Here is a 24,622-nt window from a genome sequence, read left to right as displayed (position 1 = left end):
ACATTTTTGGGCCTGTCATCCCCACTGGCAGCCCTGCTTCAGAATCCCCCGTCAATCATCTGTGATATAAGTGGCAGCCTGGGCAGCCCGGCTTGGAAATGGGGTGTGTGTGTGTGGAGGCTGAGTGAATGTGACCTGTGACTGAGAGAGTGTGACCAGAGGCTGAGAAAATGTGAGGCGGAAGAAGAGGAAGGAGGAGGCAGGAGGAGGAAGGGTTTCCATTTGGCACTGATTCAGAATAAATGTCAGCCATCAGTGTCAATCATCAAGGCAAGGCCAGGAATGGAGCTTGGAGGTCGGGGGGGGGGGAGCGGAGAAGAGGAGGAGGATGACGGAGGTAAGGCCGGGAATAGAGCTTCGAGGCTCGGGGAAGGAACAATGCGAGGCTGGGAACAGAGCTTGGAGGCCAGGGGGGAGTGGAGAAGAGGAGGAGGATGACAGAGGCAAGGCTGGGAACAGAGCACGAAGGCCGGGGAAGAGAGCGAGACCGGGGGGGGGGGGGGGGAGACAACACATTTTAAAATAATATATATAAAATTAATCAAAAAATCAGTAGAATAGTTTAACAACTTACTTGCCTTTGTGGTAGTTGCTTGACCAATCTATTGATTTTTCAATTACTTTCATTATCTTAAAAAAAAAAAAAGAACGGAAAAAGGTAGCACTGGGTGTGTGTGACAACTATGGGGAACGATGGTACACACCCCTCTGCTGTTTGTCCCTCCCTCAGAAAGAATCGATTCTGATCTGGCGTTCCCACTTATTGGACATGCTTCAGAATCAATTCTTCTGAAAAGAACAACTTTCAAATTACAGTCAGGAAAACCCATGTTTTTTGCATTTGCCCCACTTCATTCCAATTGGAATCGATCAAATGAGGATCGGAAGTGGTTTCAAGTGGTAACAATGGTCATATAACCATTTTGAAGATGATGCTTTGTTGTGAGATGTTAAACTAATGTTCTGAAATGCTATATAAGTACTATGGTGTTTCTGTTATTCGATGCTTGCTTGTGCACTTGTCTAGTAAAGGACATCCAGACTGAAGTTAGTCTTAGTTTTGTGGGAGAAAAGTCCCTGACATTTGGGGCCAATTATGCTAGTGTACTATAGACATGTAAGATGGAAATAGTTTGTATTCCGCAATACCATCAGTCCCAACCACAGTGCAGACATTTTCCACATTAGAATAAAATGCCTCTGGTTATTGAAACACCTGTTTTGCCTTGACTGGTTATTTCTGTTATCTGGATCTCAGTTTATATTACTGTCTTCCAGTACTTTATTAAATAAATAAATAGGCTATTTATTTATTTATTTATTTATTTATTTATATCCCGTTCTACCCCATCCCCTCAAAATTGGGAATACAGTCCATCCTTGCCTTACGCGGGGGATCCGTTCCGGATCCCGCCGCGTAAGGCAAATTCCGCCTATGCTCGAGCCCCATTGGAAACAATGGGGCTCGTGCGCAGCGGCGCGGGAGCGCGCGGGGCGCAATGGGCGCACGCGCCCATTCAATTGAATGGGACGCGCCACCCCTTCTGCCCCATGCGCGCCCCGCGGCTTGAGCGCGTATGCTCAAGGCTGCGTATGGCGCGCCCGCGTATGGCACGGGCGTGCTCTAAAAGCATCTCACAATTTAAAAGAATAATATAGTGAGCCCTTCTCATCCTTGGGAGTTTGGTTCCAAGGGAGGGCAAAGATGGGGGGGAAATGAGAGTTCAAGCCCATATTAGTCAATAGGTGGCAATGTTTGCATGCCATCGCTGGCCAATACGGGGGTGGGGCGATCCACAGGAGCTTCTATCCGTGGCTGTCTAGCCCACCTGTTAACCTTGATTCGAAAACTGCACAAAGATTCCCGCCTCGTAGTAAGCCATGGAAATACAACAAGATCCATCCCTACTTTTAATGGTGTAAGGCAAGGATGTGTATTAGCACCAACTCTCTTTAATTGTTATTTAAATTCTGTGATTACAAGTACATCAGCTATACCATTGCATCACCCAACTCTGTCAAACAGACCCATATAAATTCTTGTTTACGCCGATGATGTTGTGCTTATGTCATTCACTAGAATAGGACTAAATAGACTTCTGAGAGCCCTTGCAAACCATTGTAAGAAAGATTCATTAAAAATTAAGTATAGCAAAACTAAAATAATGTTTGTTTGTTTTTCAAAAAGGCGATTACATTATAAACGGTCAATAGGCAAGAATAATATTGAACAGGTGTCATCCTATAAATATCTAGGCATAGTTTTCCATGAAAGGGGTTCTGCTAATCTCCATCAAAAGAATGTGATAACAAATGTCCAAAGAAGCATCAGGGCTTTTTGCTCCTTTTTTAATAATAAGGGTGGCCAATATATACCTGCAACCCTTCAAGTTTTTGTTATTAAGATCCTAGCGCAACTCATGTATGGTTTGGAGATCTTTCCTAATAATACTGCTTCTTTTGAGGTTGTTCAAACCAAATTCCTAAGAACGATTTTCAGAGTTCCAAACTGTGTGCCAAATGTTATTCTTCATTTAGAAGCTGGCCTGTTATCAATTGAGGCACACATCTGGATTCACAAATTTAATCTTTGGCTAAAAATGCTATTTGTACCAATTAGTTTGGCTCCTTTAACGTTAACAGATTATTTTTATTTCAGCTTGGAAGAAATCTTTATTTACGAAACTTTCTTATATTTGATTGTCATTGCCATATGTACTCTCGCTGGGTTATGACAAGGCAAAAATTGCCATTATCCAGTGAATTATGGATATTGATTACAACATCAGGGAAGCTGGAATAACTTACAAGCATGCTAGATACCTTGATTACTTGAACACTCCCAAGTTAAGAAGGGCCTTTATGCTTGCAAGATTAAATATCCTTCTGCCTGCCATATTGGAAGGCAGATTTAAAAAGATACCATACCAATGCCGGCTCTGCCCTTGTGACTCTGAAGAAACTGAATCTATCAACCATATTCTCCTTTGTTGCTCCCTTTATTTTGAGCAGTGTGCCCTGTTTGTAACCCCGTTTATTCAACAGTTTCCTGACAGGCAGGAGAAATTTTATGTGGACTATCTTCTAGCATACAGTCGTGAATATGTAACTACCAAAGTTGCTAAATTCTTTGCAGATGCTATTATTTGTTGTAAATTTTTTAAAAAACAGATGCAGTAAATTACTATAACTTCTTCCAGAGATACTTTGATAGTAGATAGTCAATTATCTTTGTTATACCCATATATTTAGTATACTGTTAAATCCATTGAGGTGCACAAATCTGGATTTTATCCTTGACATTTATATGTATATATGTATTCATACAACATGCTAGAATATGTTGTTTCCAATGGATGCAATGCAATGTAATTTTTGTAAACATTTTATTATTTTGTGCTGGTTGTGTGCTGTAATAAATTATTGTATTGTATAGGTGGCAATGTTTGCATGCTACCACTGGCCAATATGGGGTGGGGCGATTCACAGGGGCTTCAATCCGTGGCTGTCTAGCCCACCAACACAGCTGGCTCACTGTACAATTAAAAACATACAGAAAGAGAACATTAAAATAGAATTAAGAGCATTAATATAGAAATAAATCATTCATCTTGTATTGTTCAGGTGTCCCTCTCTATCTGTCTGCCTATTTCTCTGTCTGAATCCATACAAGCAAAAAAACAAAAACACCTTGATTCTGTGCTGTTGGAACACACAATGTACAACTGTTTTTACAGTGACAATGTTTCTTTTAGGCTTTAATGTGACTTAGAAAAACTCACTTTATACTCTGCTGTTTCCAGGAAAACGCATTTTCCCTGCTTTTTTTTTTTTTTTTTTTTTTTTTTTTTTTTTTGCAACATGTGTGTTGCCGGATTAGTATGACATGAGGGGGGGATAGTTGTGCGGCGGAAATGATTGGTGGCTGGCATCTACCACCTGGCAAGCATTTCACCATTTTTTGCTCTTTCACAGTGTATCCACCCAAGGAACAAATGCAGCCCCAGTCGTCCTACAGGCACAGGATCAAAGTGATTTCCTCCCACATTTCACATCAAAGCCCCTTTGCTTTCTCTGCTTCTGAAAAGTCCTGGTCATCTGAAGCACTTGGAAAGGGGGAACAGAGAGTGGAGAGACCCAGGAGAAGCAGCGCTAGCCAAATATCACACTGACAGGAAGGAAATTGTTTGGTAGACACTGATCCTAATTCAGGGGGATGGTGCCCCTTTCCTAGGCAGATTGGGGCTGTGGCAACCTCATACCGTGGCCCCAATCTGGCCTTTCGAAGGAGCAAAAAGGAGTCGCAAAAAGCAGCTCCCTTTTGCGCCCTCAAAGGGCGTCATAACCGCCACGGCTGTATGGCACTCCTTCAACAATGTGTTATATGAACGTAGCACTGGAGGCGTGTCATGATGCTGTGGCACACAGTGTCAGGGCACCCTGGGAGGGCGGAGTTGGGATGCTATGCCCCGACTCAGCCCCCATGCTAGCTTCAATGGCCAGTGTGTATAGGACCCTAATTAAGGATTCTAAGTGGAAAGGGAAGCAAGAGAAGAAATGTTTTATTATTCTTTCTCCTTCTTCTTGGGGCTGCTTGTGTTGGGAGTCATTTAAAGTTCCCTTGTTTACTCAGTGGTGCATGAAGGAGGGGATGGGGAGCCATCCAATGAAAGTGCAAGATGTGTAGTAAGATTGACAGACAAGCAAGATGTGCTATTGCTTGATAGGTTTATGTATACTGGGAAGGGGGCAAAGGTGCATGGGAAGAAACACTCTTTTGTACCAATTTGAATTTGGCTGGGGGAAATGTCAATACAGTTTGGGTCCAGATTTTATGAGTCACTATAGTATAAACAGGTTGAAACCTGGGCAAAATACTGTGCACTGGATCTGGATAATTTTGCTAGCATGGATTCAGCTGCTGTCTGTTTACCAGAAGATTCAAATAGGTTATTTACAGCTATGTATGGGCACAAAGAGTTGTACTCACATTTAACCCTGGTGACGCAGTGGTTAAATGCCTGTACTGCAGCCATTCACTCAAAACCACAAGGTTGCGAGTTCAAGACCAGCAAAAGGGCCCAAGCTCGACTCAGGCTTGCATCCTTCCGAGGTCGCTAAAATGAGTACCCAGACTGTTGGGGGCAAATTAGCTTACTTGCTAATTAGCTTACTTGCTGTTCACTGCTATGATCTTTGGAATAGCAGTATATAAATAAAACAAATTATTATTATTATTATTATTATTATTATTATTATTATTATGACAGAACCATCAAAGAGTTGGTTACAATGATACACGCAACAGCAGCTTGAGGGGGAAAAACCTGCCCTGTAAATAATTTAGTCAATAATTTAGTCATATGAGCTGGAAACTAATGTCAATGCTCCCATTTAGTGAAGATAAAATTATATTTTTTTTGTTTTTTCTGAATAATCTGCTGTCCTTTGTGAGTCTGTTCTTCTCAAACTGTACTAGTAAATTGCTTGCATGTGTAGTTTTATGACTACCGATCAACTGTTGTGTATAATCAGTACTGACTTACCTTCTGCTTTTCCTCCAAAACATTAGCTTTAATTGTTTTTGTTACAGTGCAAAGCCTATATAATAACTGATAAAGTACAGTCAGATGTTTTATCCATGGATTTAAGTATCCACAGTTTGAAAATATTTTTAAAAATTTATAAATTCCAATAAACAAACTTTCATTTTGCCATTTTATATAAGGGACACCATTTTACTACATCATTGTATTTAATGGGACTGTAAGGATGATTGCTCAAATTTTGGGGAATATTAATTAGCTCAACACACCAATGTCGGGCTCCTTACAAATACCCTTTTTTGGACCGAATCCCAGTAATGTGTACGAACAGACCAGAGCTTCCAGGAACTGACACAAAGGCAAAGTCTTTGAATTTTAAGCTAGTTTATTGATGCACAGGGGGACACACACTCACACACATACATTCACTCATGCAATCACTCAGGACTAATAGAAGAAAGGGAGGAAAAGTGGAGAGAGAACACAAGGCCTTCTAATGGTAGATACTTGCCTGAGATGGTTTCCTTCAGAATCAAGGTAGATGCAGTAACACAATGAAGGGAAATGGGAAAAGGGGTGCGTAGAACCATGCCAGGAGAAGCAGACTGACAAGAGTGCCTGCCTGCCACCAACATGGAACCCAGAACAAAGGAAAAACTGAACCTTAAATAGGTTCGTAGTCACGTACTCAGTGGAGGCTGTTGTCCTACAACAAAGCAAAACCAAATTTACACATCACTTGATCCATAGGCATCCTCTGCCATGGGAAAACTATTGATACTGGAATGGCTTGTATCTGTGAAACATCTCCCAGTCATAAATCTGTCTCATAGGTGTGAAGGAATCTTCCTGTTTGCAACTCCTAACTAAGGCTGGCTGCCTACGTGGTCTCTCTGCTTGCAGATCATGGCAGCCAAGGGGGATCTCCCATAATGCCTTTCCATTAGGGTCATAAGGAGACATACCTTCACACTATAGATGAGGACTTGTTTAAAGGCCTCTATGATCAAGCGATGCTAGGGAAGAAGGGCCACCTGATTTACCTCCACAGATGCATTTTGGGATAGGGATTTGTGGGGGTATTTTTTATAAAATTCCAGACTTGCTAACAGGACTTGAGCATCAACATAATTTGTTATCCATGGGGGCCTCTGGAAACAAACCCCAGAGGATAACACTGTACTCTGAACAAAATAAAATGCCCTCACTTAATGAAAAGTAGATCAGAGATAGTCCTCTTCAGGTTATATATGCCACCTTCACAGCAAAAATGCAGTTTAAGACCAAACAAGACTGTAAAACACAAATACATATATTTTTCTGATCATATTCATTTAAAAATTGAGAGGAGAGTTGCAGGACTGTAAAGAATATTAAGAAGGAGTTACTCAATCCTTGTTTGTTTGTTTCCATGATCAAAAACTCCCTCCCTGGCTACTTTAACTCTAAAAGAGCGATAATGAGTTATCATGCCTTTTTCTTTGTGGTGAGAAAATAAATTGGGGTCTATATATAATTATTTTTGGCAGCAAAATGTTAAACATCTTCTTTCAATATTCCTCTCAATTTTTCACACATTTAAGGCTAATTTAAGATTGTAAAACTTCTTAAAAGAGAAATTTAACATTCATTTGCATTAGTCCAGTGCCTTTAATAAATTTCACATGTCTGTCTCCTGAGATAGTTTCTGAAACAAAAACTCTGCAAGAATTCCATTGCAAGAAGGAAGAGTTAGAATTACAAGGGCAATCTTTTCTATAAACACACCTCTTGCCATAATATGTGGGAAAAAGTCTAGGATGGTGCTACTCAAAGTGTGAGTTCTGGTACCAGTCTCAGTCCCTGAAGCACTGGCTGGCAGTCTCTGGAATCTTTCTAGGAAAGACACAGTTGTACCAAATAGGCACAAATTTAGGGCCAGTCCCTGACACAATAGAAAACAATAATTGCCAGTTGTCCACATCAGATAGTCTGAGATGCACTGGACTACAATACTTGAAAATGTTTTTTTTAAAAGTAGTACACATGTTAATGATTTTGCAAGCTATAATGTAGAATTAGCTGAACTGTCAACCAGAAATGGACTAATGTATAGGGGCTGAATCCTTCATCTTTGTTCTCCAAATGGTTGCCACCTTTTGATGGACACATTGCACAGAGATGCAAATGGAGAAGTTTCTTCTAGAAAGTTTGTTTTTCCTGTCATAATAATTACAAGCACACATCATTGGGAAACAAATACAGAGGTTTGTATTCTATAGCCAAATGCCAAAAATACCAGACCTACCCTAGTTTGCAAAAAAGGAAGGGGGACAATGACGCAGATAAACTGAAAGTTCTAAAAATGTAGTACTGTGTTGCGTGACTTGAAAGTATGTGACAGCACAATATATCTGAAGGGCTTGGTTGTTGTGCTTTTGAAGCCACGGCAACCACCTATCTGGGGGTTGCAGTAAAATGATTCTGCTCCTTCAACTCAAAGAACAGTAATAAGAAAAATAAATGTAGTTCAGACTTAAAAAAAATACTTGACTAAATGTGACCATGACCAAAATTGCTTTGCAGTGTTTTCTGGCAATGTTTCAGTTAAGAGTGCTGAGGAAAAAGGAGGTAAAATATTACAAAACACCTTGCAAAGGGAAGGTATATGTTTCTGATAATAATTTGTCTCTTTTTTAAAAATGAAAGTTTCTAAACCCTTTTCGTGGAAAAGCCAGATAACTTTAAGCTGATAAATATATTGAATGCCACCACACACACATACCGGGAAGGGGGGGTATTGCAATGAGTGGTGGCTAATGGTTTAAACAGCAGGTGCAGAATTTCATGACTATATAATTGGATCTACAAAGTAAATATTTTAGCCAAGTACTTTTTCTCCCTTTTGCAGGGCGGAAGAAATGATCTCATTCCTCATGTAACATAAGATTGTGGGTGGGGGCAATTCCTCTTCTCCACCACAAACAAATGTTGACAATACTTAGTGTTTCATATGTTTTAAGCGTTTATCCTAGAAAATATTTTTCTTCTGTTACTAAAGCCATATGAATATACCACATGCTGCCATTTGTGCTAATAGATTAAAGGGTAGCTTTGTTTATTTGGAACTCTCTTCTGTATTATAAAAAAAACTTCTTACAAAAATCACTCAGGATCCTAAGAACACTTGAAAAGCCAGCTGTGTTATTTTGTTAAGAAACCAAGAATCAGATTATTCATAACACATTGGAGTAGGTTTATTTGATATTTGCTTCCTTAGAAGGTTTAACAACCAAACTGTCAGGCACCACATGAGTTGAATATATTAAACACAGTGCTAAGTTGTACTCCTCTCCATTGATGCCCCCTTGTCATGGAGGAGAGGCTTGCGTACCCTAATGAAATTGTGAGCTATGCAGTAGGGCCTCCCATGCCAGACAGGTCACAACCGAAGGGTCTGACCAAGAACGCCAAAGGGCAGGATGGGCTCTCTAGCCTTATGGCAACCATCCTAGGAGAAGGAAATATCCCAAACCTGGGCAGATGGTGCTCGTCTAACCCTGTAAGGTCAACCATCTAAGAGAAGGAAACTAATCAAACCTACGACCCGAGGACCTCACTGCCACCATCCATGTTTGTCAAGGCCTCAGCAGATGAACCTCTGGTTTAAAGGGTGAGGCCAGTTCTGTGCATGCTGCGCTCCACCAGAAAAATCCATTGCACAAGCTCGAAGGATACATCCAACCTCCGAAAAGCCCTGTAGCGATAGGCGAGGGACGAAACGGCAGGTGTAAAGATGCACTGGAAGCCACAGACCCAACCCTGCATGCAGGCAGTTCAGGACTTTGGTCGCTTGAGACTGACCCTGGGGATAACAGTCTTGTTCAGCAGCATCCTGAATGACCAAGCAGCCTTTTTTAAGGAGAGCACTCCTTGCTCCATATGGAGAGGGGCCTAGAAAAGGTGACCTAAAGAAAGCTCATCCCCATCTACCTGGTTTGCTAGCTGCGGCCAACGGACATCTTCTGATGCGGTCAAACAAAGGCAAAGAAACAAGGCACACACCAGCCTCCGAAGGTGCAAATAGACTAACACTAGCATGCTGGAACATCAGAACCATGCAAGATTCTGCAGATAGTGGATGCCCTGAGCCTCATTCTGCTCTAATAGCCCATGAACTGTCATGACTTAACATTGACATCGCTGCTCTTAGTGAAGTTTATCTCCACGAGGAAGGCATCCTTAAAGAACACGGTGCTGGCTACACACTCTTGGTCTGGCAAACCCAAAACTGAAAAACCTCTTTCAGGTGTAGGCTTCATGATCAAAAACTCCATTGCTTCCAAACTCAAAACCTTGCAAACAGGACACTCTGATCACATTATCACCTTAGGCCTCCCACATATTGTTCTCTTCAGTATATATGCCCCAACTATGCAAGCCGACCCTGTGGAGAAAGACAAATTCTACTCAGACCTACGCCACCTTATATAAAAAGTCCCTGCAGAAGATAAAATCATCATCCTTGATTACTTCAATGCCAGAGAAGGAAAGAACTTTGAAGCCTGGAAAGGTGTTTTAGGCAAGCATGGTGTTAGAAACTGTAATTAGCTTACAGTTGTAAACCGCTTAGACACTGCTTAGGCGGTATGAAGCGGTATATGAATGAAGCTTGTTTGTAATGATAACGGATGCCTTTGCTAGAGTTTTGTGCAGAACAGCAGCTGACTATTACAAACACTACCTTTCAGCAGAAAGATAGCTTGAAGACAACCTGGATGCATCCCCGATCCAAACACTGACATCTCACTGACTACATCCTAGTGCACCAGAGAAATATTCTTGATGTCCGTCATACCTGAGTGATGCCCAGTGAAGAATGTCAAACAGATCATCGTCTCGTAAGATGAAAACTAAATCTTCATTTTAAGTTTAAACCTAAGAGGGGTGGAATCCTAAAGAGGAGACTCCAAGTCAACAATCTTCAACAAGCTGCCGTGAGAGACAACTTCCAGGCAAATTTGCAAACAAAACTTGAAGACCATCCTGTAGACTCTTCTCCTACAGCGCTTTGGCAACATATCAAAAACAGCATCCTGCCATCTGCAGAAGAATCCTTAAGATTATCCCTCAAGAAAAATTAAGACTGGTTTGATGAAAACAACCAAGAAATACAGGAGCTGTTGGCAAAGAAGAGAACTGCTCACCAGGCACACCTCGCCCAGCCATCTAGCCATGTAAAAAAAAGCAGCTTTTCGCCTTGCATGTAGTCAACTCCAACAAAAACTCCGAGACATTCAGAACAAGTGGTGGGTCAACTTAGCAGAAAAGACACATTGTGCAGATCTGGGTGATTCCGGAGGATTTTACGAAGCTCTTAAAGCAGTGTTTGGACCCACATATCAGGTCCAAAGCTCCCTATACAGTACAGATGGTCAAACATTTATTACAGATAAAGCTTCCATTCTGAACCGATGGGCTGAACATTTCCAAAGCCTCTTTAGTGCCAACCGAGTAGTCCAAGACTCAGCTATTCAACATATGACACAACAACCGATGAAAAATGAATTGGACATAGCTCCCACTTTGGAAGAGACCCTTAAGGCCATACAGCAGATGAAAAAAGGTAAGGCAGCCGGGGTTGATGGAATTCTACCTGAAGCCTGGAAACACGGAGGTCATGTACTCCATACTAAATTCCACAAGCTCCTTGTGAGTTCCTGGGGAAAAGGCGAACTTCCATCAGATCACCGAGATGCAGTCATCATCACCCTGTATAAGAAAAAAGGAGCAAAATCTGTTTGCTCAAACTATCAAGGTATAACACTGCTCTCCATCGCTTGAAAAATTCTTGCAAGGATACTCCTGAACAGATTAGTTCTTCCATTGCAGAAGAATTTCTCCCTGAAAGCCAATGTGGCTTTAGAGCTAATAGGAGCACTACAGATATGGTATTTGCCCTTAGGCAACTGCAAGAGAAATGTAGAGAACAGAACAAAGGACTCTTTGCGGCAGTCTGCTGCCGGCGCCGCTTGCAGTGTCCGGGAGCTGCAGCTTCTAAACCGCGGGACTCCTGGATGCTGCGAGGAAGGAGCGCGGAAATCGCGCTCCTTCCTGGGCCCTGGAAGTGGCGCCGTAAAGCGCAAGGTGTGCTTTCGCGGCGTCACTTCCGCTGCGACATGTCTGGACGCTAGGTGTCCAAGACGTCAAAATGGCGGTGGCCGTGTGGAATGGCCGCCGCCATTTGTTACGGACAGAGTCTGTAACAGGAGTAGGGGTGTCTAGAAGAGACGCCCCTTTTTTAAACTGGGACGTCCTAAGGACGTCCCAAATGGCGGTCTGTAACCCGCCTATGTAACATTTGTTGACCTCACCAAAGTCTTTGACACTGTGAGTAGAAAAGGTCTGTGGCAGATCCTGGAATGAGTAGGATGCCCCCCCAAATTCCTCAAAATGATTACTCTGCTACATTAAGGCCAGCAAGGTCAAATCAGATATGGCGACGCTCTCTCGAGCCTTTTCTAATAACTAATGGTGTGAAACAAGGTTGTGTTCTTGCTCCAACTCTATTTACAATCTTCTTCAGCATGATGCTCCAAAGGGCTATGGCAGATCTCGAAGAAGAAGACAGCATCTATATACGCTACTGTACTGATGGTAGCTTGTTTAACTTAAGCCGCCTGAGGGCTCACACTAAGACTCTAAACTATCTAGTCCGTGAGCTGCTTTTTGCTGACGATGCTGCCCTCGTTGCCCATACGGAAGCAGCTCTGCAGCGCCTAACATCTTGTTTTGCTACAGCTGCAGAGCTCTTTGGGCTGGAAGTCGGCCTGAAGAAAATGGAAGTTCTCTACCAGCCTGCACCACAGGAAGAACACTACCATCCCCACGTCACTGTAGGCACATCTGTCCGTCCAGCAGTTCACCTACCTGGGAAGCATCATCTCCTCAGACACCAAGATTGATAAAGAGATCGATCACAGATTAGCAAAGGCATATAGTGCATTTGGAAGGCTTCACAAAAGAATCTGGAGTAACAAACACCTGAGGCGAAGCACAAAAATCAGTGTGTATAGAGCCATTGTACTGATTAAATCTGCAGATGGCAAGTCCGCCAATAAGGAGAGCAGACAAGAACTCATACACTAGAATAACTCATTTTAACATATACCATTCAGAGCTAACTAAAACGGAAAACTGAAAAGGGATAGCGGAGATTGAGGGTTGAATTGAAGGTAATATCTACCTGTCTCAAAGACTGGTCCACAGAAAGCAAGAATAGCTCAGACAGGAGTCTGAGAGAGACAGTCATAGAACACAGTTAGATTGTTGACTGTATGCAAAGAGGCTAGGTATTCCTAGTTGTATTCATACTTTAAAACTAGCTGCAAGCTAAGGTGATTTTTTGAGAAACAAAGACTTAATAGCCCTTCAGAGCAATAACAACAAAAAAGTTTCCAAAGTGGTGGATTGCTTTGATATCCAGAAGATGAAAAAGACAAATTGATTTGATGGTAGCACTATTGACTTGACAAATCAGTAACAGGATCAAGGGCACCCCAAAATATGTGGACAGGAAGGGTTCTTGGGTGGTGAGAACTCATCCTTCACTTTCTGTTCTGTTGGGCTGAGCTGCAGGGAGTTACAGTCCAGCAATATCTGGAGGGTCACATGATTCCCACCCTATCTATGTAGCAGCACCCTAAAGTTGTTGTCTGTGATCCTTCTTCAAGTGCCATGTTAAATGAGGCAATGTGAGTGGCTGTAAGAGAGAAGGTCTTGTAAGTGATGATAATCCAGTTGTACAATGCAGTCTAAAAGGGTTCACCTGCACCTACACTCTGGTCTGTTTGGTCTAGGTGTAAAACTTTTTATTGTCTTGAGTATCCAAAGAACTATTTTTAGTATTTTTATATTTTCACAGTGTTTTAATTGGCTGCTTCTTTCACTTTGCCTTTATATACTATATTGTTTTATTCCTTGCTGCTGTTTTATCTTTCTTTTAGCACATGCACATTTTATTATTGTATATTGTTTGTATTGTATTTTTGAAATTTATCTGTACACTGTTGAGAGAATTCTAGTCTTTAGCTAAGCTAAAGGGAAATAAAGGTACAGTATATGATTGTATGCTAATTGGCTGTCTAATTTCATCCAAGATCTTTGAAGTCTAATGAAATCTAGAGAATAAGCATTATTAACATCACAGGGCTGCTCCTTGTCCAGACTGCATGGTAGCTAGCCTTTTCACAAAATATGGATCATGCAGACTGTTTTGCCTTAATGAATAACTTGTGTTGTATTGTTGTTGTTGCAAGCCTTCCAGTCATTTCTGACTTATGGCGACCCTAAGGCAAATCTATCATGAGGTTTTCTTAACAAGATCTGTTCAGCGGGGATTTGTCTGTGCCTTGCTTTGAGTCTGAGCTATTGTGTCTTTCCAACAGTTACCCAGTGGGTTTCCATGGCTGAACAGGGATTTGAACCCAGCTCTCAGCGTTAATAGTCCAGGGCTCAAACCAGTGGCATTACTAGGGCTGGCATCATCTAGTGCGGTAATTCTTGGTGCCAATCTCCCCATTGACCTCCTCCTCCTCCTACAAACTCCTTAGTAATGTTTTTGTACTAATGTTACTCATAAATTGTAATTCCATTACAGCACTGAATGTAATGACAATAGTTGTAACATAAACAAGTGGCAAAATGAAAATTATACCTTTACATTACAATATCATATCCATAGCCTAAATGTATTTGCACGTACATGTGGCTAAAGTGAAAATTTGGTAAGATGTGATGTTTTCAAAGAAAAAATTAAAAGAATATTTTTTTATTTTTTTTATTTTTTAATTAAAATTTAAAATTTTATTTTTAAAAAAATAACCCTGGGACATCTCCTTTCTTTCCCCATTCACACCATCTCTTCAGCATTTTAAAGGGATGCAGATGAATGCCACAGTCCATTTCTGCCCTTCGGCTGTCACCTGATGGTTCCCCCCCCACACACACACACACTAATGAAGCCCCTGGCTTAAACCACTACACAGCACTGGCTCTCACACTGGCTCTTTTATATTACCACTACAATAAAAATATAGCTGGGTTGGTAAATTACAGGTTATCTGGCATCCTAATGAACTCATTTGGAGATATATTGATTAACCACATGAATACATAGCATCTAAGTCTGCTTGTTTATTGCAGTAAACATGTGTTTGAATATACTTTTGAAAATTTCTTGTATAAGCACATACTTCAAAAGCATATACATATTTCCATTCATGATCTTCTGCTTATTCCATATGTGAGTAAACGTGTGTGTATCTTCAGCACTTGGCAGGTGAAGAAAAATGCAGGCCTGTTACAGACTGCCAAAATAAAGCTGCTTCGGGTCTCTTTGGAGGTATGCTGTTTAAATGATGCATGCATCCTAAGAATCCGGAAGCTGCACCAAAGCTGCACTCCAGTGCTTAGGAATGGAGTGTGGCTTTGGTGCGACCTCCGGATTCTTAGGACCCATGCATCATTTAAATAGCATACCTCCAAAGAGACCCGAAGCAGCTTTATTTTGGCAGTCTGTAACAGGCCGCAGTCTGGAAAAAAATGACAACTTCCATAATGAATGAGAAAAATATATTTTGACCATTTTGTGTCTTTTTTTAATTGCTTCTTTTTTTCCCTAGTCACTAAGTGGTTTTGCACTGGTAGTAAGTGGAGATGGAATGATATTCTATGCATCACCAACAATTGTGGACTATCTAGGATTTCACCAGGTAAGTACATAAAAATAATTAATACTGCCACTCATACAAGGCTCTTCCATTCAATTTCAGGCAAGTCCTCCCCCACAGACACTTAATACAATACAGCCCACACTGTCCAGGAGGGCCTCCACCCCTCTAGAAGAGATTTCCAGGTGCAGCATATTGAGAGAAAGTAGAAGAGAAGAATTGATTGTTCAGGCTATCTTCTGCTTGCACAACTACTGAATACTCTTTATAGAGCATTGCATAGTGTGACATTTATATCAACTACTCTAAAATCATATTATAGCAATACTTTGTTAAATATCTTTAGGAGTGATGATATATAACAATAAGAATCAAGATATTATGCATTTTCAACATAGCATAATGTGCTGTAATTTTTTGTGTTGTGTTGCTTCAATTTATCCCTCTCAATCTGCTTAATATGCAATGCCACATTTTTTAAAAATTTTTTGGTATGGAAGTGTAGAAATTTATCCTTTTGCTTGTTTTTCATGGTATTAAATACTTAAAAATACATATGCATTAAATACAACAAATGCAATGGCTTTACCCCAAGGCCAAGATCGTATAATAATAATAATAATTTGTTTTATTTATATACTGCTATCCCAAAGATTCATTTCTAGTACAGCCTGAAAACATGCCAGTGTAGTTACATTTGTGCAGCCCATTGTGTTAACATATGCCGAGGCCTTGAGCTCACAAAAGTCAATTCTACATCCACTAAGTCAAAAGGGGAGAGGTCTTTTGTGTGTGTGCTTGCAGAATAGCTGGCTGGACCTATGTAGAACTTCTGAGAAAGTATAACTGCAATTACTATTATTTTTACACTCAGCTAGTGCCCCAGTAGGATTCCAGTGACTGGTGATTGTTTTGTCAGTGTTACAAATGGTTCCTGAAAATTTAAAACACACCTCAGCAAAAGATATTTATGGGTTGGAAACTTTAATAGTATGATAGCACAGATAAAGCAAATCTAAAAATTGGGATGTCCATTGAAATTTTCCATTTTAAAAAAGTATACTACTTCAGTTCACTAGAACATAAAAATCATAGGGTTTATCAGACAAGGGAAATTGGAAATATAATCCAATGGCAATCTGAACGCAATCATGGGGTTTAATGTTATTGTGTAATAACACACTACATGCAAATTCAGGCAATGGGAAGTCAGTCCGAATGGAATCATGTGGTTTCACGTTATTGCATGATAGACTGCCACACACAAATTCAGGCAATGGCATGCTATTTTCGGGCAATCGGAAGCCAGTTTGAACAGAATGCGCATTCACGTAATTGCGCTAAACTAGCGTCTTTAAGTGAATGCGTTCTGGCCTCACTTTCTTTTCATTCAAATTTAAGAGAAATTCCTCCCGTTTGATAAACTCCATAGATTAGATGCCATCAACACATCAGTGCTAGATGAATGAATGAATGAATGAAATTTTATTTCTAGGCCGCTATTCCTTGTAGATCACAGCGGTTTACAAAAACACCATCAAAACCAATACATAGCCCAACAATACAAAAACCCACCCATACAATTTAAAAACAATACAAGGGAGGGCTTGTCTTCTTCAGGCAGGCAGTTGGAGCCAGCCTGCCTCTCTCCCCCCAAGATGGTGGCTGAAGGGAGGGCTTGAATGATAGAATGGAAATAATATTTTCATGTCAAAACATGGTTACGCAATATGCAGGAAGCCCCGTTAGTTAGAATAATGGCAGCCATGAGGCTCTGGCACTTCATGAAGTTACAAAGTCTTCATCTGAACAACTTACAGAGTGTGTTCTGTGCAAAAAAACACAGTTTCCTGCACATAAAATGGGAGTTTTATTCTACACTATTGGAGGTTCATCCCTCTTAATAATAAGAGATCCTGCTGAGAATCTGCACAGGTATCTTATGGTTCACCTCAAACCCAAAATTGTCCTTGATTCCTCCCCCCACCCCATAGTAATTCCATAGATTTGGCTGAACAGTTTGGAGGCTGAAATTATACAAACAGAAAAGATTCCTATCTTCTAAAATCTCAAGGTGCTCTGTAATAAATTTAAAAGGTCCAGATGTCAAAGAATGAATAAATGTATCAATTGTTGCTGTTATTTCAGACTGATGTAATGCATCAAAATATATATGATTATATTCATGTGGATGATCGTCAGGATTTTTGCAGACAACTACACTGGGCCATGAACCCACCAAAACTAGTATCTGGAGAGCATACACAGACAGACATAGGTATGTTTAATTAATAATCTGTTGATATAAGTATGAATCTACTGCAAGATATTATTTGTGTAGCAGAAAGAATAGGGCAGACATGCAGGATTATTTCCTTACCAATTCACCATATTATATCTTTTGTCTTCTTCCTAATACCATTTGTTTCCGCCTTCCCCCACCCATTTATCCTGTTACCTTCCTCCCACTAACTGGTTATCCATACTACTGTCCCCTACCATTGTTTGTTCTCTGCAGAACCCATTGACCCCTACCTACTACCACCTCATTACTCTCTTATGTACAGTGACATTCCCTTCCTTAAAAGGCTTTAAAAAGAAATTTATTCTGTGTTCTCATAATCTAAAACGTGCTTTTGATATTATTTTTTTCAGGAGAAGAATTCATTCTTAGCAAAATGTGTAGTGCACAGGAGAGTGACAATATAACAACAGACTTTTCATCATTTTTAACTCGTTGTTTTACTTGTCGAATCCGGTGCCTTTTGGACAGCACCTCTGGCTTCCTTGTAAGTAGCTAAATAAGTCATGTCATGTGAGTCATATGCATTTTGCATAGTAAACTGGGCCCTTGGTATCCACTTGGGTTTGGTTCCAGGACCTCTTGTGGATACTAAAATCCATTAATGCTCTAGTCTTATTATGTACAGTGACATAGTAAAATGGTGTCCCTCATATAAAATGGCAAAATTATGGTTTGCTTTTTGGAATTTTTATATTTTTATAAATATTTTCAACTGTGGATGGTTGACTCCATGGATAAAGAATCTGTGGATATAGAAGGCTAACTGTACTTGTCTTTCTTTGTAAGTAGCCATGTATGTCAACTACTTCACCTTTCTGTGGTGGTGGGATTGTGTACTTTTGTGAGGAAAGAGGCTATGCTGATACACTAGGCTACTGACAAAGGTTTCCCAAGTCCAACAGGCCTTTGCTTTGCAGCCAAACTAAATGTCCCAAATGTGTTACCATGATGAAGGGAACCTACTGGGCAGCATATGTAGTGGAGGATGAAACATGTGGAGGATCTCAGGGTGTTTAATCAGACTGCATAAATGTATTGAGAGCTTCCAGTTTTTTTGTGTTGATTATAACCGCACATTCATGAGTTGTCCTGCTTCCACATCCAGACCCTTGGTATATGCAGGGGATCTGTTTCAGACCCCACCCCTCCGCGCATACCAAAATCCGTTTATGTTGAAGTCCCATAGTCCCTCGACTCCTCTCCTCTTTCCCTCCCTTCTTCCTTCGTTCCTTCCCTCCTTGCCTCCCTCCCTTCCCTTTCTGCTTACCTTCTGCTGCTGCTGCTGCGTAAGAGCTGAGTGGCAATGTTGGAGGCCTTGAAGACCTCTGGCGCTGCTACTTCCCCTCCTCGCCACCACGGGAAATGCCAGGTGGTAGTGTTGGAGGCCAAGAGGCCTCCAGGCCGTCACCTGGCCCTTCTGTGATGACCTTCCGCCACCTGGCCTCCTCACTGCTTTGGCCTCCTCACCACTGCCACTGCGGAAGGGCCGGGTGGCGACCTGGAGGCCTACCACCTGGCCTTTCCCATGGCAGCGGTGAAGAGGTGGTGAGAAGGCCAAGGTGGTGGTGCAGGAGGGCTTAAAGGCCTCTTGCGCTGTTGTTCTGCCTCCACACTGTTGTGGAAGGGCCAGGTGGCAGCCTGGAGACCACTTGGCATCCAACACCACAACCTGGCCCTTCCGCGGCACCGGCAAGGAGATGGAGCAGCAGCGCCAGCCCAGAGGCCTTCAAGGCCTCCATCACCGCGACCTGGCCTCCTTGCTGCTGCTGCAGGAAAGGCCACCCCTGGCCCTTCCGCAGTGGCGGCGGTGGTGGCAAGGAGTCCGAGACGGCGAGGAGGCTGAGTGGCAGTGCTGGAGGCCCTGAAGGCCTCTAGTGCTGCTGCTACACCTCCTTGCTGCCACTGCCGCCGCAGAAGTGCCGGATAGTGGTGTTGGAGGCCAAGAGGCCTCCAGGCTGCCACCTGGCCCTTCCGTCATGGCGACGAGGAGGCTGAGGTTTGACCTCCAACACCAACACCCAGTCTCCTTGCTGCCGCTGCCGCCGCCACAGAAGGGCTGGGTGGGAATGCTGGAGGCCTCTTGGCCTCCAACACCACCACTCCGCCTTTCCTGCAGCGGTAGTGATGAGGAGGCCGAGGCTTGGCCTCCAGCACTGCCACCCAGCCCTTCTGCAGTAGTGACGAGGAAAAGGTGGAGTAGCAGCCCCAGAGGCCTTCAAGGCCTCCAACAGTACCACCCAGCTGTTCCGCGGTGGCACCAGCAGAAGGTAAGCAGGGAGGGAAGGAAGGAAGAAGGGATGGAGAGAAAGAGGAGAGGAGGCGAGGGACTTTTGTCCCCAATGGCGACGCACGTGCTCCTATGGGTTTGCCATCCGCGGATGCTCATGGCAAATCCGCATATAAGGAGGGCCCACTGTATACTTTCCCCCCGCTGCCTCATACCAATCGTATGTTTCATGCAACATTTCAGAAGTTTATTTTCACTAATTTCTATTTTTTAAAATTATTCATAATTATAGTAGTTATATTCACACACCGCTAAAATGCTTTAGCAATACTACACTGGTTAAGCATTAGGATAAATTTTTTTTAGTCCTAACATTTGTCTTTACTTCATTGATCTCTTCTGAACCTGTGTCCTGGTAGCAGTAGCTGTGTTTATTTGTAGACATTTTGTACTGGCTCTGAGTCAAGCAAATAACCTGATCTATTTCATTTTGGAATGTTCTGTCCCTCAGGTGGGATAAAAAGGTCTTTGGTAGTATCAAGCGTTTATTGGAAATACATTGGGACAAGCAAAACATCATCTGGATAAAAGAAATAAAAACAGTTTGTACTGAAATAAAACCCGACATTTTTTGAGGCTTTATCTCATTTGGAGGAATTCTCACAACAGCAGTGAAACTTTAGCTAATTTTTGTAGTACTAGGCAAAAAAAGTAACGATAAACCTCTCCTGAATGCCTTTTGCCTCAAAACCCTATGAAGAGATAATCCATGAGATATCTCTTAATCCACAAGATGAAATGAGATAGTGTTGAAAGTTGAGAACCCTAGTTAGAAGGCACTCAACTAGCTACTGAGGAGAAGCAGAGGAAAAATACCAAGTAGCATTGTCCCTAATGATGCAAATGGACTCAAGCTGAAAGAATGTTCAGCTGCTGACATGCACAAATGTGAAAGGAAAATTTGAAGTTGTACAACAAGTTTAATAACACATGAGAGGCATAATTAGGCAAACTAGAAATTGTAAACCAAGAAATAGAATGTATAAACATTGTGGTAATTGGAGTGAGCAAGCTAAAGTGGACAAGAATAGGACATTTTCAATAAGATGTAATTATTGTGTTTTACTCTTTAAATGAAAATCTAAGAAGAAACAGGTAGTGAGGCTTGATGTAGCAAAAACAGCCAGGGGAAATAATGCAGTTTGATTCACTAATATGAATAAGACTTCATAGGAAGCCTATCACTATATGCATAATCCAAATTTGTGCTCCAGATAGAAATGTAGAAGAGGAAGAAACTGAAAAAAAATTATACTGGTATCCAAGAGGAAATTGATTACATGCCAAAACATAAATATTTGAAGGGGTGTCATACTGAGGATGGAGCAAGCTTGTTTTCTGCTGCTCTCCAGAGAACAGGACCTGCAGCAATGGAAGAGATTCAGGAAGCTACAGGAAAAGAGATTCCACTTAAACATTAGGAGGAACTTCCTGACAGTAAGAGCTGTTCTACAGTGGAACACACTTCCTCGGAGAGTTGTGGAGCCTTCTTCTTACGAGTTTTTATACAGAGGCTGGATGGCCATCTGTCGGGGGTGCTTTGAGTGTGAGTTCTTGCACAGCAGGGGGTTGGACTGGATGTCTCTTCCAACTCTACAATTCTATTATTCTAAGTGGTTCTTAATAGGGATTTTGCAACACTGAAGTGACTATGGTAATTTAGGAATCTGCAGTGATAATCTGTAAGTATTAAAAATATCAGAATATAGCTTCAGTGCTATAAGTGGCATTTGGGAGATTTTTGCCACAAATGTTTACACACTTCTGCATTTTGCTGTTTTTCAGACAATGCATTTTCAAGGTAAACTAAAATTTCTCTTTGGACAGAAGAAGAAATCTTCCTCAGGAGCAATATTATCTCCTCAGCTGTCCTTATTCTGCATAGTGGTACCACTCCTGCTTCCTCCTGTGACTGACATGAAGTTAAAAAGCCTTTTTGTGAAAGGAAAATGCAAATCTGATCATGCAACTTCAGTAGATACAAAGCAAGTCCAGATGAAGTTTTAACATTTATTTTTTTATTTCACTGTTCACTAGTGATATTGTGAAGAACACACAGAGCTAATATTTTAAACACAGGTCCACAAGTACTTATTCCACCAATCTCCCAGGATATCCCATCCCAGCAAGTATAAACTGATAAGACTAGTTGTTGTTGTTGTTGTTGTGTGCCTTCAAGCATTTTCCAACTTATGGCAACCTGAAGGTGACCCTAACATGGGGTTTTGTTGGGTTGGTAGTGTATGATTAGCCAAAGGTTACCCAGTGGGTTTCCATGGCCAAGCAGAGAATTAAATCTTGATCTCCAGAGTCATAGTCATTACACCAGTGGTTCCCTACATTTCTATGTTCCACACCCCTAGGAAATGTAATATTACATTTGGAGATTAAGAAATCTAATTTCTAATTTTGAACCACATACAGTGGGCCCATGGTATCCACCTGTGTTTGGTTTCAGAACCACTCCCCCTCTGTAGGTACCAATATCAATGGAGCAAGTCCCATTATATACAATGGAGTAGTAAAATGGTGTCCTATATATAAAATGACAAAATCAAGGTTTGCTTTTTGGAATTCATCTACAATCGGCCCTCCTTATAGACAGGCTTGCCTTCCACAGCTTTGAGCTTACGCGGAAGGCAAGCCCCGACAGAAACGATGTGCGTACTCACGCTGTGTGCCCTATGTTCTGCCACAAGCAAGCACACCTTTATTTTCTATGGGGCTTGAGCATACGTTCCTTTCCCCATACGCAGAGGGGTCCAGAATGGATCCCCCGCATATGGTAAGGGTGGACTGTATTTTTGGAATATTTTCAAGCTTTGGGTAGTTGAATCCATGGATAAAGAATCTGTGGATATGGTGGGCCCACTGTACAATACTGTGGATGAACAAATTTAACTTTTGAAAAAAAGGTTTTAACTCAGTGCATAAAAGACAAATCTAAACTGAGCAATTATATTATAATTTATTCAGAAAAAAATGTAAATAGTAAAATCAATTCCAAACGTGAACAAAAATTCATCGGCTTCTTTCTTCCTTTTTCTCATTCATGATTTTGTTACAACAGGGAAGTTTCTAGCTGATTGGGATCCACAGGTCTGCCTGTGTATTCAGGTGATTCCTAGATTTTGTCTTGACTGACAAAAGAGAACTGAATCTAGATCCACTGAAGTATATTTGTTGCATCCCTTGAAGTTCCGACTTGCACTTCTTGGGGATGCAGGCACCCAGATTGAGAACCTACACCATGCTGGCTGTCTAGCATTTAAAAAAAAAATCAGTACATGGCTATTTTGCTTGGTCATGAGATATAGGAATATCTCCAAATATAATTTAATTACTCTTCACAAATGAGAACCTATTCTCTAGCATGCTGTAATTCATCCGGTCCTGTGAATATGGGTATTAGTAGAAAATAGGAATGTATTCATGTGTGTACTTTTTATTAGCATATATATACAGTTGTTCAGCAATTACCTTGAAGTGATTTTGAAGTGTTTTATTTGGACATATTCTTAATTTTGGGACATATTCTTAATTATATGATAATTTATTAACTATTTCCCAACCATTTGTACTTTATAGGTTGAAGGCTATTTCTGGACAGTATATGGCTGGTATTCATAGAAGAAATTCTTCCCAAGAAGGTATTTTTTTCACCTGTGTTTTTATTCAGCTATTTTAGTATGCATTTATCAGGTAATAATATTTATTTATTTTAATTTATTTTTATTTTTATTTTATTTATAACAGACAGAATAACATAACAAACAAATAATACATAGTCATCCGATAAAAAGTAGCAGTTAATGTCTTAATATATAATATGTATAATGACTAACATAACATAACTTGTTCAACATCAAAACAGGACAAACAAATTAGCATGAAAGATAAATGATACTTAATACTTGCAAAAAAAAAAAATAACATGCAATGACTAACTTAACATGACTTACACAAGAACAAAACTATCCTTCTAGTTCCCCTCCACCTTGTTTGTACATGTTTATCTTGAGTCGAATTCTCTTTCTACTTCGAACTTCTACTCTTTGTCTTCCTAACTTCTTCCAGTATCCCTCTACCTTTCCTAATGGTATACATCTTCTTACCTTACCCTTCCTTAATTACCCTTCTCTATTCTTCTTACTCTTATGTCTTTGTTTAACTACCTGCTCTTACCTTCAACACATTCTACTTTCTTCCATTATCTTCTCCTACAACTTCTTAACTCGACTCAAGGATTGAGACCCTTTCCCCCCCAGATATAACTCTCTTTTCCCCACATATATTATACATATAACTCATAACAACCACAGTTCTACCACACATTACAAATTACATTACATTTAACTAAAACTGTCCTTCCTATCTTGTGAACGGAATTATATTCGATAACTTCGTTTGTGACCCCCTCTTACCCCCCCCCATATTGTGTTGTGTAGGCTACTATATATCTAAATTTTTCCTAATATACTCTATTGTCAGTTTTCTTTTGCTACTTCAATTAAATCATTTGCTATTATTATTAACCTTATTCATATGATTTTTACTATTTCGTTAAGTTCACTATTCTGTTTCCGATATCTACATAAATTAATACAATACATTTTTTAAATTTACATAAACTTCCTAAATCAACATTATATTGTTAATATACATATATCACTCCATTGACATCAATCTCCATCATTCTGTAAATCCTTCTGTTGATAGCTTTCCTCCTTTTTGTTGTAAAAAAGTTATTACATTTTCCCAGTCTTTTTAAAAT

At 40.8% G+C, this 24,622-nt stretch overlaps 1 protein-coding gene across 1 annotated transcript in view; it reads left to right on the top strand.

Annotated features, from left to right (window-relative positions):
• The window catches only part of LOC149309439 (aryl hydrocarbon receptor repressor-like), a 78,185-nt gene that overhangs the window by 33,209 nt on the left and 20,354 nt on the right, over window positions 1-24,622 (top strand). Inside the window, exons 5-9 of the mRNA XM_089532459.1 lie at window positions 15,209-15,298; window positions 17,405-17,534; window positions 17,912-18,045; window positions 21,634-21,833; window positions 23,437-23,498. Of these exons, the coding sequence (XP_089388585.1) occupies window positions 15,209-15,298; window positions 17,405-17,534; window positions 17,912-18,045; window positions 21,634-21,833; window positions 23,437-23,498 (616 nt within the window). The remainder of the gene's footprint in view (window positions 1-15,208; window positions 15,299-17,404; window positions 17,535-17,911; window positions 18,046-21,633; window positions 21,834-23,436; window positions 23,499-24,622) is intronic.

This window comes from Sceloporus occidentalis, unplaced genomic scaffold (assembly GCF_023333645.1).
Source record: "Sceloporus occidentalis isolate IW3139 unplaced genomic scaffold, rSceOcc1.0.p SCAF_7, whole genome shotgun sequence".
In the NCBI taxonomy this organism is placed as follows: Eukaryota; Metazoa; Chordata; class Lepidosauria; order Squamata; family Phrynosomatidae; genus Sceloporus; species Sceloporus occidentalis.
The sequence above is the reverse complement of the archived record's forward strand: the minus strand, read 5'-3'. Positions and strand labels throughout refer to the sequence as shown.